The sequence below is a fragment of the Oryctolagus cuniculus genome, chromosome 10, assembly GCF_051225735.1.
Source record: "Oryctolagus cuniculus isolate XC-2025 breed Fujian yellow rabbit chromosome 10, ASM5122573v1, whole genome shotgun sequence".
NCBI lineage: Eukaryota > Metazoa > Chordata > Mammalia > Lagomorpha > Leporidae > Oryctolagus > Oryctolagus cuniculus.
This window is the reverse complement of record NC_142876.1, coordinates 74,950,866-74,973,243: the sequence shown is the minus strand read 5'-3', so window position 1 is coordinate 74,973,243 and position 22,378 is coordinate 74,950,866. Positions and strand designations below refer to the sequence as shown.

The following is a 22,378-nucleotide window of genomic DNA, read 5'->3' as shown; positions in this document are numbered from 1 at the left end:
AGAATGAACCAGCGGATGGAAGACCTCTCTCTCTCTCTCTCTCTGCCTTTCTCTCTGTGTAACTCTGACTTTCGAATAAAATAAATCTTTTTTTAAAAATGCATATTGACCCAAAACAAAAAGTATATTACACATTGGATGTGTCTTGTCAGTACTTCCAAGCATGCAAGAACTTAGTACAATGTAACCCATAAATAGGTACAATTATTAATAAGTTTTAAAAAGTATTTTATAAAAGGAAATGAGGTATATATATACACAATAGTATACTAGTTATTCATAAAGGTGAAATCCTGTCATATTTGGTGACATAGGGGAGCCTGTGCCAAGGAATTCCCTTTCCTAAGACACACAGGGCTCCTTCAAGCTGGCAGCAGATACATGCACACTGCAGTTCTTGGTTTTCGGACTGTCCCAGTGTAGCAGTGCTGAGCGAGTATTCCTTCCATTTCCAAGATTCATTAACAGGAAGCTCTTTGCCAGCAAACCTAAACTACATTCCACATTACACACTTCATAGCGAATAAAGAGGAATATTCTTTTCTTTTTGCTTTATTTCGTAGTTGGTTAGAGCTCAAAACTAGGAGCAGAAGGGTATTTGGGGGTTGTATTAAAATCCAAACATTTTCAAGAAAGACCATAAGAGTAGTTGGGGGCAGGCGCTGTGACTCAATAGGCTAATCCTCCACCTGCAGCGCCGGCACACTGGGTTCTAGTCCCAGTAGGGGCGCCGGATTCTGTCCCGGTTTCTCCTCTTCCAGTCCAGCTCTCTGCTGTGGCCCGGGAGTGCAGTGGAGGATGGCCCAGGTCCTTGGGCTCTGCACTTGCATGAGAGACCAGGAGAAGCACCTGGCTCCTGGCTTCGGATCAGCGCGGTGCGCCAGCCGCATTGGCCATTCGGGGTGAACAAACGGAAAAGGAAGACCTTTCTCTCTCTCTCTCACTCACTGTCCACTCTGCCTGTCAAGAGAGAGAGAGAGAGAGAGAGAGAGAGTAGTTGGGGAGCTAGTGACACAGAGAAAAGGAAGGTTTGTGATCCTAAGGTGAGACCTACATTGAGCTCAGAGCACAGCATGCCCTCCTGATGGGCAGCTGCTACCAAGCGTTTTGACAACTGAAGACTTGGATGCGCAACGCGTAGCTCCTTCCAAACTCACCAATCAGGGCAGAAGTTGTGCGCAGGCGCATCACGTGTGAGGCAGTACACCCTCACAATGCGGTTGTCATAGAAACATGACGTCACGCGGCTACTGTGACGACGTTTTGGTAGAGATTGGCTTAAACTCGCAAAGAGCGGAGCCTCTCCTTCAGGTGTTTGGACTTAACTAAGGGTGCGGGTGCCTCGCGGAGGAGGCAGAACCTGCTGTGGGTGTGGAGAAAGGAAGGGACTGAGAGCCAGGACTGCTGGTTCCGCACTGGGACTCGGCGCCTGGCTGCCCCCTGAGGGAGAGAGAGGAGGGACCCCGGGGGCCCCCGCCCCGCGGGTGAGGCGACCTGCTCGCTGGTGTCCTGGAGCTACCTTCTCGGAAAGGCAGGACTGGGAGGACAAGACTGGTAAGGATTCTGCGTGTTGTACTGTCCTGTCCCGTCCCCCGCCCCCTGCCACGGCCCTACCTCTAAGGAAACAGAGCAGTTCTGTCACTATAGGTTTCAGCATACGGGAGTTTTTCTTTTTCTTTTTTTATGTTTTACTTTTGCCAGATCTGCTTTCATTCATCCTATTTTAAAAATATATGCGAGCATTTAATTCTTTAAAAAAATTATTGATTGACGAGAGAGATAGACATAGATAAAGATGTAGACATAGAGACAGAGAAAGCACCCATCCGCTGGTTCACTCCCCAGATGCCCACAACAGCTTGGGCTGGGCTGGGCTGGGGCAGAAGCCAGGAGCTGAGAACTCTCTTTTTTGATTGCTGAATAATATTACTTGCACTGGCTAAACTACACATTGTAGTGTCCATCCTCTTGTTGATGGACATTTGGGTTGTTTCCAGTCTGAGCTTCTTATAAACAAAGCTGCTAAGAACATTTGCAAGTAAGTCCTTCCATACAAGTATACTTTCTTATGTGTAAATACTTAGGAGTTCAATGGATGGATTATATGGTAGATTATTATTGATTGACGAGAGATAGACAGACATAGATGAAGACATAGATAAAGAAAGCTCCAAACTGTTTCCAAAGTGGCTGAACCATTTTCTACTGCCACCAACGGTGTAAAAGCGTTTTATTCTCCACAAACTGACCACTGCTTGGGGAGTCAATCTGTTTAGTTTTGGTCATTGTCCCGGAAGTAATGGCATTTCTGTAAAGTTTCCATTTAACCTGTCTTAATGATTAATGATACCGATTATCTTTTCATTTGTATATTTTGTACAAATTTGTATCTTTCACATTTGTATCTTTCACATTTGTACATTTTCTTGAGTAATCTTTTCAAATAGTATGACCATTTATTTGAGTTTTTTGCTTGCTTAATAAGTTTTGCAAGGTTTTTTAATCTGAATACAAATCCTTCATTGTATACTTGGTTTTAAGCATTTCTCTCCTAGTCAGGGGCTTACCTTTAATTTTTCCAACCATATATTTGGAAGAGTCAGCACTTTAAACTTTGAGGCAGTTCAATTTATTAATTTCTTCATTTATGGATAAATTTTGGTTTCTGATCTATGAAATTTTCACGAACATTAAGATCACAGGATTTCCTCCTTGTTTTCTGCTAAATGTTTAATGTTTAGATTTATGATTTATTTTAAATGAGTTTTGTGCGAGGTAGTTCAAAATGCTTATTGAAGGGTGAGTGTTTAGCTCAGCTGTGGCTCAGATGCCATGTGAAATGCCCACAACCATATTGGAGTATCTGATTCAGGTCCTGGCTCAACTTACTGTTCAGCTTCTTGCAAATGCACACCCTGGCAAGGCTGCAGATGATGCCTCAATATTTAGATCTCTTCCACCCATGTGGGAGACCTGGATTGGGTTTCTAGATCCTGGCTTCAAGTTCACCCAATTTTGTCTCTTGAAGGCATTTGGGGAGTGAACCCAGAAAATAATGTGAGATGGAAGATCTCTGTTTCTATGTCTTTCAAGTAAAATGAAAATAAAAACATAAAAATTAAAAATAATTTTAAATGCCTATTGAAAAATATAATTAAAAGGTGAATTTATTTTTGTTCAAACATTTTTGAAATTTATGTAGAAATTTATATAGTGCATTTCCATGAATATTTTGAAGTACATATATATATATATATATATATACTACATGATATGGATCACAGCTTACTTTCGTAAATGTGGATGTCCACTTGTCTCAACACAGTTTGTTATTCAGCTTTCCTGATTTTAATATGCATTTGCATTTCAGCCCAAGATTTGATAGCCTAGATAATTAGTGTGATTTTTATTTCTGCTTATCCCTCCTATAGTTTTTATTCTGCAAAACTACATTTTTGCTGATGACTCAATATAAAAGATATTAAGGACTAACATCTTTGTAGAGAATTTTAACCTTTAGTATTATCAAATGTGCTTTTTTGTCTTTATTTTTCTCAGTTCTGTAACCAACAATTTTTTATTTGCAGTATCCTAAGATAGCTTGCTTATTTAAAAATTTAACATCACTCAATTTTTTTGTTTACAGATACTTTTTTTTTTTTTTGGACAGGCAGAGTTAGACAGTGAGAGAGAGAGAGAGACAGAGAGAAAGGTCTTCCTTTTTCCATAGGTTCACCCCCGAAGTGGCCGCTACGGCTGGCGTGCTGCACCGATCTGAAGCCAGGAGCCAGGTACTTACTCCTGGTCTCCCATGCGGGTGCAGGGTCCAAGCACTTGGGCTATCCTCCATTGCCTTCCCGGGCTACAGCACAGAGCTGGACTGGAAGAGGAGCAACTGGGACAGAATCTGGCACCCCAACCGGGACTAGAACCCAGGGTGCTGGTGCCACAGGCAGAGGATTAGCCAAGTGAGCTGCGGCGCCGGCCTGTTTATGGATTCTTTTTAAAAAGTAGGTAGTGAAGAGCTTGAAGAAGCTAAACAGAAATGATAAGAAGATGAAAATGTCAAAGATCCTGATTTGATCAGTACATGCAATGTACATGTGTTTAAATATCACATTGTAAACAGTAAACATGTATAATTATTATATTGAGCTTTGTAAGTCTCACAAAGGGTAAGTCACTATCACAGTGTCACAAAATAGATGCCAGAATATGGGAATCTACCATATATATGTATATGTGTGTATATCTAATATGTATGATAAACACATACATATACATCATAAAGCATATTCATTTACATTTATTGTTTGTTCAGTAGTATGTTGTTTCATCTTCATTTATTTGTATAGTTCTCAAAATGTGTTGTTGATTTCTATTTTCATTATTTAAAAGATACATGATTTTGATTTTTAAAGAATTTATTGGCCGGCACCGTGGCTCAACAGGCTAGCGGCGCCGGCACACCGGGTTCTAGTCCCGATCGGGGTGCCGGATTCTGTCCTGGTTGCCCCTCTTCCAGGCCAGCTCTCTGCTGTGGCCAGGGAGTGCAGTAGAGGATGGCCCAAGTGCTTGGGCCCTGCACCCCATGGGAGACCAGGAGAAGCACCTGGCTCCTGCCTTCGGATCAGCATGGTGCGCCGGCCACGGCGGCCATTGGAGGGTGAACCAATGGCAAAGGAAGACCTTTCTCTTTGTCTCTCTCTCTCCCTATCCACTCTGCCTGTCAAAAAAAAAAAAAAAAAAAAAAAAAAAAAAAAGAATTTGTTGCGTTTTTTGTGGCTTAATATATAGTTGACTACATAATTTCATGTACTGATGAAAGTGCATTCTGCAGCTGTTGGATGAGATGTTCTGTATACGTCCTTCAGGTTCTTTGGGTCTGTATATAGTATAGTTTAACTCGAATATTTCTGTGATCTTCTGTCTGACTGATCTGTCCATTGATGAAAGTGGATGATGAGTAAAGCCACCGCCTGCAGTGCCAGCATCCTATATGGGTCCTGGTTCATGTCCCAGCTGTTCTACTTCCAATCCAGCTCTCTGCTGTGGCTTGGGAAGGCAGTGGAGGATGGCCCAAGTCCTTGGACCCCTGCACCCATGTGGGAGACCCAGAAGAAGCTCCTGGTTCCTGGCTCAGATTGGCACAGCTCCACCTGTTGCAGCCAACTGGGGAGTAAACCAGAGGATGGGAGACCTCTCTCTCTCTTTCTCTCTCTCTCTCTCTCTCTCTCTCTCTGTAACTCTGACTTTCAAATAAATAAATGAATCTTAAAAAAAAAAAAGGATGATGAAATCCCCATTATTACTGTTTTTGAGCCTTTAGGTCTCATGATTGTTTTATGTAATTGGGCACCCCACCATTAAGTGCATAAGCATCTCCAGTCACACCTTCTTCTTGAATTGATTCTTGGGTACTATTTAGTGGCATTCTTATTCACCTTTTACCCTTTTTGTCCAAATGTCTGTTTGTCTGGTATGAACGTGACTCCTCATGCTTGCTTTTGGTTTTCACCTGCACAGAGCATCTTTTTCCATCCTGTCACTTTTTCTCCATGTATGTCTTTACTGGTGAAGTGATTTGCTTATAGGCAGAACACTGTAAGGTCTTGATTTTTTTATCCAATTTATATCTTTTCATTAGGGGAAATAAGTCCATTTACATTGAAAGTTAGTCTTGATGAGTAAACACTTTTGTATTTTGTTAACTTTCTTCTGTGTGCTTTGAATACCCGTTTTCTTTTTCTTATTGTTCATCTTTGTGGTTTGATGGTTTGCTTTATTGATAAGATTTGATTGTTTTCTATTTTTCCATTTTTTAGAAAAAAAGATAATTTATTTAGGCAGAGTTATAGAGAGCCAGAGGCAGAGAGGGGTCTTCCATCCACTGGTTCACTCCCCAAATGGCCACAATGGCCAGAGCTTTCAGTCCCCAAATGGCTACAATGGCTAGAGCTGAGCCGATCCAGAGCCAGGAGCCAGGAGCTTCTTCCAAGTCTCCCACTCAGGTGCAGAGGTCCAAGGACTTGGGCCATCTTCTACTGCTGGGACTCGAACCGGCACCCGTATGGGATGCTGGCACAGCAGGCGGCGCCTTTATCTTTTAGGCCACTGCAATGGCCCTATGCTTTTCAGCTTTATACCTTCAGGTTTTCTTGGTGGTCATTATTTTTCTTTTGCTTGTAGATACAAACTTTCTTTAAGCACCTTTTGTAAGGCTGTTCTGGTAGTGATTAATTCCCTCAGTTTTTGTTTGTCCTGAAAAGTTTCTATTTCACTTTTATTTCTGAAGAATAGCTTTGCTGGAGGATTCTTTGCTGAATTTTTTTTCCCCTTCAGAAATTGGAAAACATCCTTCCATTACCTTCTGGACTATAAGGCTGCTCCTGAGAAATCTGTTGTTAGCCTGGTAAAGGTTCACTTAAACATGACTTGTCACTTTTCTCTTGTAGTGTTTAGAATTCTCTCCTTATAATTTTGACAGGTTGTCTACAATATATCACATTGAAAATTTTTTCCATTATTGTCTATTTTGAGGTCCTTTGGAGCTTCTGTATCTAGATGTCAATATCTTTCTCCAAATTTGGAATGTTTTCTTCTGTTATTTAATTGAGAGTGCTTTTATGGTTTTTTCCTTCTATGTGTTTTCTGGAACCCCTGGAATGAGCTAATTTGTTCACTGACTGGTATAAATATCAGAGACTACCTTCATTCCTTTTCTGTTTGTTTATTTGACTAGGATATTTCAAAAGACCCTTCTTCAATCTGTTGAGGTTTTCAACTTTGTATTTTATTTGACTTACTGAGTACCTCATATCCAACGTTTCCATTTGATTTTTTTTTCTGATTTCTCTCACTTTGCTGAATTTCTTACTCATGTAGTGACTTGGTTTCCTAATTTACTTGAATTATCTTTTTGTATGGTCTTGAGTTTCATTATTTTACCTTATAATCATTCTTGTGAATTTGTCATATCAAGTTGTTAATATTTTCCCTTGGGATCTGCTGTTTGCTTTGTAGTCTCCATGTTACTTTGTATCTCATACTTGCAGATCCCTACATTGAGATGTGCACATCTGGTGGATTAGTGTCTCTAACACATTCTTTTTTTTAATTTATTTATTTGAAAGGCAGAGTTACACGGGCGGGGGGGGGGGGTCTTCCATCTGCTGGTTCGCTCCCCAAGTGGCAGCAAAGGCTGGAACTGGGCCAATACAAAGCCAGGAGCCAGGAGCTTCTTCTGGATCTCCCATGCTGGTGTAGGGGCTCAAGGACTTGGGTCATCTTCCATTGCTTTCCCAGGCCATAGCAGAGAGCTGGATCAGAAGTGGTGCAGCCGACTGAAAGGTGACAAAGAAGCTGAAGATGGGTGGTGGAGAGAGGTATAACATTCCAGCCCCTCAGTCTAGAAATAGTAAGAACCAACAGCGGCTTAACAGACAGAAGACCAAGGATCAGAATTCCCAGATGAAGATTGTTCATAAGAAAAAAGAAAGAGGATATGGTTACAACTCGTCAGCAGCCACATGGCAGGCCATGCAAAACGGAGGGAAGAACAAAAACTTCCCAAATAATCAAAACTGGAACGCGAACTTGTCAAGTCCTAGCTTACTTTTTAAGCCACAAGCCAATCAGAACTATGCTGGAGCCAAATTCAGTGAGCCGCCATCACCGAGTGTTCTTCCCAAACCACCTAGCCACTGGGTTCCTGTTTCCTTTAATCCTTCAGATAAAGAAATAATGACCTTTCAACTTAAAACCTTACTTAAAGTACAGGTATAAAACTGCTAAGTGCTAATGTTTAAATTGGCCTGAAACAAATTTGACTAGGGAGTTTGTGTAAAACTGATTAGTATAAGCATATATCTCATTTGTTTTGTGTGCACTGTGATATAATGGTAGTATCAGTGCAACTTAAGGTAACTAAATAATTGTACTTCCTACTAAGTGTCCTCAATTGAGTAACTTTGAGGTGAAACCATTAAAGTTTGGATTCTCATTCATTTAGATTTAGGGGAGGGCAAAAGAAATAAGTTTTCTATTGTCTGTTGGGGGAAAGTAGTTACCATTATCATTCATGGATCAGTAGTGAGCTGCTTAAGGTCAGTGAATCAAATTAATCACCTAACACAAGGATCAAAAACTAGTTGAACCTTTGAAAGTTTATGTTCTAGAAACAAACTAGTAATGTCAATAACCCAAAGCACTGCCAAAAGAAAATGTGAATTTTCCTTAATAAGTTACAGTTCAGTGGATTATGCAGTGGTGAATGGGAAGGGCACAAGTTTACCCATCAGCCTTCTTTAACTGCAGTTCAATAGGTGTCTGCCAATGAATGCATCCAAACCATTTTTTATAGGAACAGTATTTGATGGTCATTCAATAGCTTTCAAATACATATTTTGTATTATAGCACCGCACAAGCTATTCTGTCAGTGATCTTAACATCCCTGCAAAGCTTGCTTAAAGTGGGGAACTGTATAATGTGAAACTTGTCTAGGGAAGAAAGAGCCATGTAAATACATGTAATCTTGTAGCATATGTAAAGTTTTCTTGGCTTTTATCTTACAAAGAGTATTTTGGTATGAACTTGCTGAATGTAAGACCATGGATTGTTTTTTATACTATGGCCTAATTTTAAAGGTCTGAAATGTTTTTAGTTTGCCCCTGTGCTGAAGTGCCAGTGTATGTAATGACTGATTTGGATGTAAACTATATTTCAGAGGAAATCCTAGTTTGTAATGAGTTTTATAATATAACTGAAAAAGCTTTAAGCTGCTAAAACACTTCCTATTTTTGAGAGATGTGAAATGCAGTACAGGAACACCCTCTCCCCCATCTCCAATCAAGCCCCAAGTTGAGCTGTTGTAGAGTTCCTCCAGTCTTAAAGGTTCCTTTTGGTTTTCACAAATTCTTAGGTTCTATGATTCAAAAACACTTGAAATGTGTAGTACCAGTGGAGTTTTGTGGAATAAGTAATCCAGGGGACAACCTATTATATAAAAGCATTTCTTGCATATAATACCTAGGTACATTTTGAAAGGTAAATTCAAAATAAAACTTAAAAATTAAGCCAGTTACACTGTTGATCAAGAATTAATGCCCTATTTTTTCACCTAACTTCATGTTCATAAGAGTGATCAAGTTTTATTTCCTCAAATATGTCAGATAAATTAATGTCCAACTCAAATATTCGAATAGCCTAAAGACAAGTTTATATAGTACTTCATGTACATAATATGAATTTGAAGCATGAAATTAAAAAATAAACTTTTTCCTCCCCCCCCCCAAAAAAAAAAGAAGTGGTGCAGCCAAGACTTGAACCGGTACCCATATGGAATGCCAACACTGTGGACAGAGGCTTCATGCACTGCACCTCAGTGTCATCCCTCTACGACTTTTATAAGGTAACTTTTATAGTAAATAACTTTATCTTGAAGACATGTCATGGAGTGTAAGTTTGGTTAAGTTGTACTGTCTTTGGTTTGCTGCAGTGTAGTCTCCCTATGTCTTTTCTGACCTTAATCAGTAGCTTTGTGCATGTTGTGTGGGGAAGCAGAGTTAGAGAGACCTCTGCCTCTGTGAGTCTCTTGAGAGAGGAGCACTTTAAAGAAAATACTTGAAAACTACACGTAGATAGTCTTATTTTGTTAACATTCGCATTTTGTATAACATGCTAAGGGGAAGACAAATTAAAGAGTGCTTTCACCAGAGAACTTATTTAAAAACATAATAAATCGACATGTTAGAATTTGACTCATAGAATGGCAGATGTCCTAAATAGCACTCTGGCCTCAGAATCAGCCCTTAGGGCATTCGGATATGGCTGAAGAGACCATGAGAGTATTTTAGGCATGAAAAGCCAAGACACTCTAGGGGAAAAAAAAAAAGAAGAAGACCTAAATGAAAGATCTCTGCGAGTGAGATCCCAGTAGAAAGAACGGGGCCATCAAAGAAGGAGGTACCTTTCTCTGAAGGGAGGAGAGAACTTCCATTTTGACTATGACCCTGTCGGAATAAGATCGAAGTCGGTGAACCCAAAAGGCTTCCATAGCCTTGGCAACTCATGACTAGAGCCTAGGGAGATTATTGACGCCATAAACAAGAGTGTCAAATTGTTAAGTCAACAACAGAAGTCACTGTGTATTTGCTTCTCATGTGGGATCTGTCCTTAATGTGTTGTCCAATGTGAAGTAATGCTATAACTAGTACTGAAACAGTATTTTTACACTTTGTGTTTCTGTGTGGGTGCAAACTGATGAAATCTTTACTTAATATATACTGAATCAATCTTCTGTATATAAAGATAATTGAAAATGAATCTTGATGTGAATGGAGTGGGAGAGGGAGCAGGAGATGGGAGGGGTGCGAGTGGGAGTGAAATTATGGGGGGGGGAGCCAATGTAATCCATAAACTGTACTTTGGAAATTTATATTTACTAAATAAAAAAAGGAAAAAAAAAACACAAATTAAAAAAGTAAAAAAAAAAAAAAGAATTTGACAAAACCAGGCCCAATGTTGTGGTGGGTTAGGTAACTGCCTGTGATGCTGGCATCCATGTCGGAGCTCTATTTCAAGTCCTGGCCGCTCTGCTTCTGATCCAGCTCCCTGCTAATGCACCTGGGAAATCAGTGGAGTATTACCAATGTGTTCGGGCCTCTTCCGTATATGTGGAAGACCCACGTGGAGTTCCAGACTCCTAGTTTGGCCTGGCCTGGCACTGGCTGTTGTGGCCATTTGGGGAGGGAACCAGGAGATGGAAAATCTCTCTTTTTCTCTCTTTCCACACTCATCTGTCATTTTGCCTTTTAAATAGATAAATCTTTGTAAAAACTGACAAATCCACTGAATTTGTACAATGCAAGTATTTTTCAATTCTGAGGGTTTGTATTAAGTGGAAAACACAAATGGCAGCAGAAGATGAGTCCTGTGGTTGCAGTTTTAGAAAAGATTATGTGTGTGCAGAGGTCTATGTGTTCCTTTATACTTCCCTTACAGAAACACATCTGGAGAGTATGCACCATTCTGTTGACAGCAGGTCAGATTGTCTCAGGGGTAGGAGTCAGACCATTGAGAGATACAGATTAATTTCCATTTATAAATGTGCTTTTGTGTATTTGTAATTGTATATATAGAAAAACTCTCTTGATAAAATATCTGGGACAAAATTATTGAGAACTGATTGACAAAAGTAAGATACTCATATATTCCTTAATTTGGGGAAACACTAATTATACTCAATTTCCTGTGGCAAACAAAATTGGATTTGAAAATAATTGATTACACGTGTGTATGTGTTTCCTGCTCTACCACCTCAAATACATAGTTGCAGCCTTGTTGTCAGTTTGGGCCATGCCTGGAATTCCAAGCTCTGGTTTAGAAGTCCCCTAAAATGTAAATTTGTTAGAACACAGAAAACCGATGGAACAGAGTGATTGCTGCAGAAAGCTCTGATCCCATTAAGTCAAGGTCCCAATCTCCATTCCTGCCTTCCCTGGCTCCATCCCCTGGTCTACTCTCAGAGTTACAGTCTTGGCTAAGGCTGCCATAAAATATCAAAACTGTCTTTCTTTTTTTGACTTTTAAACTTTTACTTATTTGTTTGAAAGTCGGTGGTGGGGGAGACGGATAGACAGTCAGAAATCTTCAATCTGCTCATTCACTCCCCTTAATGCCTGGAAACAGCCAGGGCTGGTCCCGCTCAAAGCCAGGAGCCTGAAACTCAAGCCAGGTCTCCCACATAAGTGGCAAGACTCAACTACTCAAGCACATTAGCAGGAAAGTGGAATCAGGAGCAAAACTGGTACTTGAAATCTGGTACTCTGATACGTGATGCAGAAATCCCAAGTGGTGTCTTGGTCTCATGCCCACCCAAATTTTTTGTCTTATTTTTTAAAAACTTATGAGAGGGAGAGGGTGAGATAGCACTCATCAGCTGATTCACTCCTCAATCGCCACAACAGCCAGGTTAGGGAAGGCTGAAGCTGGGAATTTGGAATGCAATCTATATGTCCATATAGATAGGAACTCAATTACTTGGTCTATCACCCCTGCTTCCCTAAGTCTGTATTAGCAGGAAGCTGGAGTCAGAAATTGAAGCCAGGTATTGGACCCAGGTATTTGAATGTGGTGCAAGGACACCTTAACTGTTAGGCCAAATGCCCACCCCATGTTGGACTACATTCTGGAAGAAATTAGAAATATTACAAAGTGATTTGCTTACTATGATACCAATTCTGTTTGGAAAATCTACATGTATATTAAGCAGTTCTCTCTGCTGTTGATCTCATATCTACAACTCAGTCACTGATTTGTCTCTTCCCTCATCAGTGCAGTTTGAGGTGTTCAAATTGTATGGAGGTTCCTTTCAGAGACCAGGGCAATCACCTGTTATTACCTTAGGCCTGGATGGGCTTCTCAGATCTAACCCCACCCTCTCTGTTATTCTTTATTGTGTTTACTTTTTTGTTCTGTTTGTTTTACTTTTTGTGGTTTGTTTTTGCTTTGTCTTTTGTTCAGTCATCCTCTCTTTAGAGTTCTGTGGACACAGCTGCCCAAATCCCACATCAGCACTCCCATCCTCTCTCTTGCCCCCTGCCTTCCCTGTTCTACCTGTCCACCAGTGACTGCCAATGGCACTAAGACTACCTGGAGTTTTGTTGTGTGGATGTTCCAAAGCACATGTTTTCATCATCTTTTGAACTTTTTTTTTCCTCCTCAGAATTAGAATCATTCAGTACATAAGTTCACAAATTGAGTTTTAAGTGAAGCTGTGTACCTTTTCCTCCTTGCACTCACCCCCACTCCATTAGTAGTGATGGTACGTTGGTGCCACCTCTGACAGAAACCAGGACTGTGTCTTGCTCATCACAGAGCAGGAAGGTGGGAGGGAGTGGCTGTGGTCCACTCCTCAGTCTGGGTGGAAAGGGGATCATTCTCTGGGCAAGGATAGGGATAGACTCCAGACAGCAAGGACAGCCTGTCCCTGTGCTGAAGTGAGTGCCCTCCATGAAAGGAAGAAAAAGCTCATTTTTCTTTTATGCTCTGAGAACTGGATACGTAACTACAGAAAAAAAAAAAGTAAGGAAAAATTCATCATGTTTGATATTCTAATTTTATAATTTATTTTTCATTTGTTAGCTGTACTTCTTCTATAAAATAAACTTCCCCTCATCAACCTTTTCATACTATGTTATGCAGAGGAAGGTTAGGATGGATTCTCTTTCCAGTTTTCAGAATGATGAGCTGTTCCCCTAGGATCCTCCAAAGGAGAGCAGTGAATTAATTTTACCTTATATTTTTTTTTCCTAATGTCTTCTTTAGTTCTAGGTATTTCTATACCTGTTCTGTTTCAATCTAGTGTGGCTATGTTATCTGCCATTTCAATTGTTCTGACTTTGTGTATTGGGAGCCCTTTTACCTTGGCTTTGGGTATTTTGGAATGCTTTCTGGTGTAATACTTTGGTCCATAACCATTTGGTGAAATTTCTACCCCATACCTGGAATCAACCATTCCTCTGAGAGAGGCTGGTTCCTTTTAGTAGGGAACATTTTAGTCTTCAACGTGGAGTCTAGAGTTGATGATTACTACTGAGTTGGTGGTTTTTCTTCTGCTTTTCTACATTTGAATCCAGCCAAAATGTATTTTGTTTTTCAGAGTATATACCTGATTGCCTTTTTTTCTCACTCACTACTCCATCACCATATGGGTGATCGTGTTTATGAAAATTGTTTTAACTTTTAAATTTTTAAAATATAAGTGTAAATAATCATATTGGTTCTCTCCAGTTTTATAGCTAAAAGTTGGCTTATTATAGACAAGTGGAGTCCATGAGAAATTATCTACGTTGTCCAAGACAGTAGTCGCTAGCTCCCCATGGCAATTGAAATGTGCTGTGTGTCATAAGGGGACTGAATTTCTCATTTCATCTAAATGTAATCTACTTAAATTTAAATAGTCACATGTGGCTAGTGTACCATACTGAACAGCAACAAGGCAACAATTTTTCTGCAGCTTGATTTCTTTGCCTTACCATATAGCCTGAAGCTTACAACATAACTGAGGTTCTATTTTTGCTTTAAGGATTTGATATACCTTACATTATATAATCAATTACTTATTGACAAACACATATCTTATTTGTAGTCTTGTGCTCTTATAAATTATTGTACTAGGAAAAGCCTTGTGTCTTTCTCTTTTTGACTTTTTGCATTGTAGCTTTAAAACAGATTCTTATCAGAGAAATTGTTGGTTCCCAGAGAAAAACTTCTGCTCTCTAAGATTTGGAACACAACCTTATCATTGTCTTGGTTCCAAGTGCTTTGTGGTCTCTTCATCCTACTGTAACATGGGTAAAAACTTCCTTATTGTGCCTCAAGAAGAAGAAATAGAAGAGCAATGGGTAAGCTAGATAAAGAATTGGAACCATCAGATCTGTAAGACCCTTATAGACCCATCATCTGACCTTGGGTCCTGAGGTGAATCTCTTTCCTTTGTGAGTCTCAACCCTAAAACAAAAGGACACTCAATGTAAAAACAGTGGTTAGAGACACAGGATTTGGGGTAAGAAAGGCTTGGATTTGATCCTGGAAAACATCCATTAATACCTGTTATTAATGAAGTCCCATAAATTTTATAGCTGGATAGAATGTCTAACATATAAAGGAAATAGCTCACAAGTAGACCCAGAAATATTGTGTCGCTCCCCCTCTTCGTGGAGGAACGACACAGGACCCTGCGCTGTTCTTTCTGTCTGCTCGGCCCTCCCCGGGTTTGCTGCTGGTTCTTCCCGGGTTGGCTACTGTCCCTTCCACCTCCGTGGAAGGGCGGTTCCCCCTGGCCGCTTTCCCCACTTCCGCAGGGGAGCGGCACACCGCCGGCCGGCTCTTCTCGGGGGCTGCACAGGTGTTCCTTCAGCTAGATGTTCCCCTTAGATGTTCCCTCGTGCATGCCGTCTCTCTCCTCCTTTATAGTCCTCCTCCGCCAATCCCAACTCGGCTGCCCACACGCCGAGTACGCTGCTCTCCAATCAGGAGCAAGTCCTACAGTTTATTGGTTGAACTGGAGGCAGCTGTGCGGAAGCTGTTTACTTCTCTCCCAGCGCCACATTGTGGGAGAGCAGATGCATAGAATAAGTCTTAATTCCAGTAACTCAGTCCAGTCCGGGCTGCTCCCCACATATTGCATAATTTAATATGCTATAGATTTGATGTTTCCACACCTGTGCATTGTTTAAGAATTCAGGCTGGATCAACTGGTAAAGCATTTGTTAAAACACAAAGTTAAATCATGTATTTCGCTTTGTATGTTATTCAGAATGCTTTGTCCTTAGCTAATACTTAAGCTAAAAACATAAACAAAATGACACAATTTCAGGATACTAACATGTGCCTTATAATAGTTTTATGAGTTGATGCCACATATGGAACACAGACTATATTTGTGCATAAATGTCCATCTGTTTACATTATTTAAGCACACTGTACTTTCTCCATTGAATTACTTTTACACTTGTGTTGAAAATCAGTTATTCATGTAAGCTTAGATCTATTACTGGATTCTTTTTTTAAAAGATTTATTTTATTTATTTGAAAGAGTTATGGAGAGAGGTAGAGAGAGAGAGAGAGAGAGAGGTCTTCCATCTGCTGGTTCACTCCCCAGATGGCCACAAAGGCTGGAGCTGTGCTGATCTGAAGCCAGGAGCCAGGAGCTTCTTCCAGGTCTCCCACATGGGTGCAGGGGCCCAAGCACTTGGGCCATCTTCTACTGCTTTCCCAGGGCATAGCAGAGAGCTGGATAGGAAGTGGGCAGCCAGGACTAGAACTGGCAACCATATGGGATGCTGGTGCTTCAGGCCAGGGCTTTAACCCGCTGCGCCACAGAGCTGGCCCCTATTACTGGATTCTTTCTCCTATTCCTGTGATATTGTCTAACTTGTCACTGGTAGCACAGTCTCTTCATACCATACATTGGTAATGGATCTGAGCAAGAGGCACTGTTGGTCCTCCAACTTTGCTTCTCCTATACAAAGTTGTTTTTGATAGTCTAGGTTTTACATTTCTGTATGAATCTTGTGACAATTTCTTTTTAAAATCCTGCCTGGGTTTTGACCAGCATTGCATTGAACATGTCAACTACTGCGTAGATAACTGACATATTAACAAAATTGAGCCTTCCCACCGAAGAGGAGAAAGATGGTTAGACATGTTAATTCAGAAAAATAAATCACTAAAAGGCTTGCAGATTTCTCTTTTTGGTTAGAATTATATCAATTGATTTGTGGTATCTTTCCCACTTACCCTCTACTAAATCCATTTTGCTGACTACTGGGTTCTTTGGTGATGAGAAAGAAGAACATTGCAGAGCCATATGGGGGTGTGTATAAATGTATATGTTTATATTTCTGAATTTTCTAGAATAAATTGTGAGGAATATTTGAGTTGTATTAATGTGGTAATTTCAGTTTCTAGCACATTTTAGAAAGCCAGTCAAAGTGACAGTTGTTTTTTTTTTTCACATTGGCCATGTTGATTATCAAGATGACTTAATGACTTTCTTGGAATTTACAGCAGATTGAGATATTTAGAATTCTTGCTTGAATCACTCAAACCCAATTGCCTGTCCATTAGATATAGTATTTGTCTTTGATCTTATATTTAGTTGCTAACTTTTCGAGGACTCAGAGGAAACCTGCTTTGCTTTTGAGGTTAAGATAATGTGAGAGGACACCAAGAACCTTAAACAAAAGTAAATGGATTGTCAATATTCTTCTGCCTCAAACTGTATTGGGAGGCTAGAAGAAAAACTCCTGGAATCATATAGCTTGTTCTTTTTCATGCTTGGCTTCCTGCCCCCAATATAATGCTTGTGAGATTAGCATTTATCATTGCCCACAGTTTTAGGTTATGTATTCTCACTGATGTGAATTATTATATTGTTTGAGTATTTCATAATATGTTAATCTATGATGGAAACCTGGATATTTTCTAATGTTTCACTTATGAACAACAGTGCCATAAATTTTTTTGTATGTTCTAACAGAAATTTATTTTAATTTCTCTTGAACATGTACCTAAGAGTGACATTTCTGAATCATATGAAAGGTACATATTCAGCTCAATAAATACTTTTATAAGCACTTTTACAAAAAAATGGTTCCAATCTATATTCCCCCAGCAGCCTACAAGAGTTTCCTTGCTCCACATTCTTGCCAAGGCATGATCTTTTCCACTTTTCATTTTTTGTTATTGTTATGGTAAATTATTGTAATATTAAATAATAATTTCTTGGGAGAGGCAATCTCTTTATAGGGAGAGTTTTATTTATCTTACAGTTTTGGAGGCTGAAAATCCAAATGACATGGCACAGTGCATTTGTCAACTTTTCATTACTATAATGGAATTCCTGACACAGCTATTATGAAAGAAAAATATTTTGACTCACAGTTTGGGAGACTGATTTCCAAGATCAGATTATTCAGTTGATTTGGCATCTAGAGAGAATGGTGGAACATAATGGCAGAGTGCATGCAGAGGAAGGACCACATGATGTAGATAAAGAAGATGAAGGGGAGAGAGAGAAAGAGAGAGACAGAGAAGCTGGGTCCCATTTATGCTTTATAACCTTTCCTTGTCATGATAATTACCTTCTGGGGAGTATGCTTAATGACCTAAGAACCTCCCCTAGGCTCACCTTCTGAAGGTTCCACCATCTCTCAATAGCACTACCCTGGGGACCAACCCTTTAACACACGGCCCTTTGGGAGATATTCAGGTTCTAAACTATATCTGAATCATAGTGTTCTTCCCCTTGCCTCCAAATACTCTTTTGACCATCTCACAATATAAAATGCATTCACTGTATCCCCAAGAGTTCCAAAATCTAAACTAAGTTAAGTTTTAACTCAAAAGTCCATGTGCTAAATCTCATCTGAGACTCAAAGCAAATTTGCCCTGCTATGGACCTTTGTAAAATCAAAAATAAGTTATCGAATTCCAATATGCAATAGTGGAACAAGTACAAAATATAAAGATGGTACATAAAGCGTGTGTCTGGATTCAGCCCATCTCTGCACTGCTGCAATATCCCAATTTTACTGACCCAAAGTATAAAACTTAAGCAAGCACATGGGGATCTGATTGTCAATTCCATTCAGCTTTTGAACCTTGAATAATGGTCTTGCGATGGGCAATGATACAAAAACCCTCGCATTCCCATAGTGATTTCCATAGGGCTGTGCCTCAAATATCCATCTGTTTTGATAGTTTGATAGGCTAGGGTTTCATTGCCCTCCTGCCTGATCATGCTAGGCCATCAGATATCACTCAGGAGTTGGTAAAGAGCAAACAAGCAGCATGTGTTTCAGTCCACCGAGATGATTTATTTTTTATTTTTTGTTCAGCCAGGGATAGAGATCAAATACAGGCATTTCCCTATGACTCACAGGTTCACTTTCTGCAAGTTCAATTACCTATGGTCAACTGATGATCTAAAAATACTAAATGGAAAATTTCAGAAATAACAAATTCATGCTTTTATTTCATAACCTTCTGAGGAATGTGATGGAAACTAATGTATCTCACTCAAGGCATGAACAACTCCTTTCTCCAGTATATCCATGCTGCTTATCTTGGTTATCAAATTGAATGTCATGTCATCACATTACTTGTCTTCAAGTAATCCTTACTTACTAATGACCTCAAAGCACAAATTTTATTAAAGACTATTGTTATCATTGTTCAATTTAATTGTACAATAATCTAATCATAAAATAGAACAATTATAACTATATTAAACAAAAGCTTGCACTTGTTAACTTACTGTACCTGATCTATAAATTACATTTTGTCATAGGTAGTATGTATAGGAAGCAACATCACATATTTGATGCAGTACTGTCTGCAGCTTTAAGCATCCACTGCAGCCCTTGGATCATGTCTTCCACAGGTTAGGGGAGACTATTGTAGTGGAATTGGTATCCAGCACCCATGAGCCCAGGGGCATTTCAGCGGAGCACTGGGATGCACCCCCTCTTTGTCAGCCTTCCCTACCCACATCTGAGGCAACACTGCTCAGGTTCTGAAATGGAAATAGCCAATTCTGGTTTATAGTTCCTCTGGGACCCAAACAAAACTCAAGACAGGAACAGGCAAAGATGTGATGCATGGTTTGTGCTGTCTTTGTTTCCTGCTCTATTCTGGTGTCTCTCACACATGAAAAAATTGTTTGCTTCACCTATGATATCAAGAGAATGAAATGTGTCATTTAAGGATTCAGCAGAGAACTCATGTAACATAGAGTTAACCATATGTATTTTAAGTAAATTGAAAAAAGATCCCTGTTAAAAGTAAGAGAGGGAGGAGGTAGTCTATAACTGTAAAGCAGTATAGTTCTGCATACAGTCCTACAGACTCACTTCTTTTTTTTTTTTTTTTTTAAGATTTATTTATTTATTTGGAAGCCAGGAGCCTCCTCAGGGTCTCCCACGTTGGTGCAGGGACCCAAGGACTTGGGCCATCTTGTACTGATTTCACAGCAGAGAGCTGGATCAGAAGTGGAGCAGCTGGGACTAGAACCGGTGCCCATATGGAATGTCAGTGCTTCAGGCCAGGGCATTAACCCGCTGCACCACAGCGCCAGCCCCCAGACTTACTTCTAAGGGAACAGCCTAAAAACCTGTCCCAGGACTCCAAACCCATAAAAATCGATGGTTTAAATGCCATCTTAACTGTGAAAATGATCATATTAAATGTCAAAGTCAACATATAGATGGGTTTAAGTGTAAAAGTGATCATATAAATAACATGAAGTGCCTGATAATAATAATAGAATTAAAAAGGAAGGAAACTCTAGTATGGGAAGCAGTCCACACAGCAGACTCCTAGAATGACATTCGCTGTAAATAACACTCTGACCTCAGAATCAACCCTTGAGGCTTCTTGGCCTGGCTGAAAGGCCTGTGAGAGCATTTCAGGCCTGGAAAGCCAAGACTATGGCAAAAAATATCCTGCACAGAGGACCTCTGTGAGACCTCAGTGGAAAGAAAGGGTCATCAAAGAAGGATGTACTTTTTCTTTTTTTTTTTTTTTGGACAGGCAGAGTGGACAGTGAGAGAGAGAGAGACAGAGAGAAAGGTCTTCCTTTGCAGTTGGTTCACCCTCCAATGGCCGCCGTGGCCGGCGCACTGCGGCCGGCGCACCGCGCTGATCCGATGGCAGGAGCCAGGTGCTTCTCCTGATCTCCCATGGGGTCATCCTCCACTGCACTCCCTGGCCACAGCAGAGAGCTGGCCTGGAAGAGGGGCAACCGGGACAGAATCTGGTGCCCCAACCAGGACTAGAACCCTGTGTGCTGGCGCCGCAAGGCGGAGGATTAGCCTAGTGAGCCGCGGCACTGGCCAAAGAAGGATGTACTCCTTCTCTGAAGGGAGGAGAGAACATCCACTTTGCTTATGCCCATGTCTAAATACCAGTGGAGTCTATGGTCACAGAAGGCTTCCATAGCCTTGCCGGCCCATGGCAAGAGCCTCAGGTGATCACTGACATCACAAATAAGAATGTTAATTGTTAAAGGAACAACAGAAGTCACAGTGCACTTACTCCCTATATAAGACCTCCGTCCATAATGAGTTGTATTATGAGAACCGACTGCAAATTTTGTTCCCAAACTGTACTCTGTATGTTTTGTGTGTGTGGGGGGGTGCAAATTGTTGAAGTCTATGCTTAGCATGGTGTTGGTCCTCAGTATATAAAGTCAAACTAAAAATGAACCATAATGAAGAAGGAGATGGGAGAGGGAGAGGAAGTGGGATAGAAGTTGAGGGGTGGGTATGGGCAAAAGAACCAGTGTATTCTTAAAGTTGTATCTATGAAAAAAATACATTCATTAAATTTTAAAAAAGGATTCAGCAGAATTAAGATTATCAGCAAAAACAATCAAGTCATCTTTTCAAAGGTGGGAGGCAAAAAGTATAGCCAAGAATAAATTTTATTTTAAGATTTATTTTCTTTTATTTAAAAGCAGAATAATAGACATGGGGGTGGGGGAGAGACAGAGAGAGAGAGAGAGAATATTTTCCATCCACTGATTCACTCCCCAAATGGCTACAACAGCCAGTGTTGGACCAGGCCAAAGCCAAGAGGCAGGAACTTCATCTAGTCTCCCACCTGAGTGGCACTTGGGCCATCCTCTGTTGCCTTCCCAGATGCATTAGAAGGGAACTGCATAGGAAGTGGAGAAGCAGGGACTTGAACTGGCACTCCAGTATGGGATGCTGGCATCACAAGCAGAAGCTTAGCCTAATAAAAGTATACTGATGAAAATATCAGCTTCCACAGAGAAATCAAATTAATGAGGACAAGACAATACTGCTTTAGTAGTATGGTGGAAACTGATGCCCATTACCAGAGCAAGTTCAGTGGCATGGAGGAGGTGAGAGGAATACATGAAGGTAGCAAGAAGTCTTAGCAACTCTTTGATCAAGTTTTGAGAATGAAAAAAAAGGAAGTGGAACATATTTAGTCTTTTCAGACATGATGGAGAGTAGGTATCACAGGTACCTTCTCTCTGTATTTAATGCATGTAAAGATTGATAACTCTTTTACATATATATGGAAAACATCCACCACTGCCTCTAGCGGAGAGTGAATTTTGTAAGGGAAAGTACACTAACTAAGTACTCTAAGAACAATTAACATTTTAAGGGGTGGGAATATAGTCACTATAATATATAAACTTCTTGTTTGTAAAAAAAATGAAAATAGGGGCTGGGGCTATGGGATAGCAGTTTAGGCCTTGGCTTGCAGGCCTTGGCATCCCATATGGGTGCCAGTTTCAGTCCCAGTTCCTCCACTTCGATCTGGCTCCCTGCTAAAGCACCTGGGAAAACAGTGGAAGATGGTGCAACTACTTGGGCCCCTGCACCCACATGGGAAGCCTAGATGAAGCTCCTGGCTCCTATCTTTGGCTTGGCCAAGCCCTAGCCATTGTGACCATTTGGGGAGTGAAGCAGTGGATGGAAGCCTTCTCTAAAAAATAGATGATTTCATACTTCATAGTGCCTCTGTAAAAAATAGACAAGTGGAGGCAGGCATTTGGCCTCACACTTAAGATACCTATTAGGACATCTGTATCCCATGTCACAGTCCCTGGCTCTGTCTCGTGATTTCATCCTTTTTCATCCTTCTGCTAGTGTACGGCCCTGGGAGGGAGCGTGATGGCTGAAGCTTTTGGGTTTCTGTCATCTTCATGGGAGACTTAGATAAGAAACAGGCTCCCCACTTCAGCTCCCAGCTATTTCTTACGGAAGCATTTGGTCTGTGAACCAGTGAATGGGAGCTCTGTGTCTACCCCACGCCCATCTTTCATACACATAA

At 40.5% G+C, this 22,378-nt stretch overlaps 1 protein-coding gene across 1 annotated transcript; it reads left to right on the top strand.

Moving 5' to 3' along the window:
* The first annotated feature begins 7,341 nt into the window (after window positions 1-7,341).
* LOC100345936 (proline-rich nuclear receptor coactivator 2-like) lies at window positions 7,342-8,732 on the top strand. The gene has a single exon (XM_002713314.6). The coding sequence runs from the start codon at window positions 7,369-7,371 to the stop codon at window positions 7,783-7,785; it is 417 nt and encodes a 138-aa protein (XP_002713360.1). The 5' UTR covers window positions 7,342-7,368; the 3' UTR covers window positions 7,786-8,732.
* The last annotated feature ends 13,646 nt before the right edge of the window (window positions 8,733-22,378 follow it).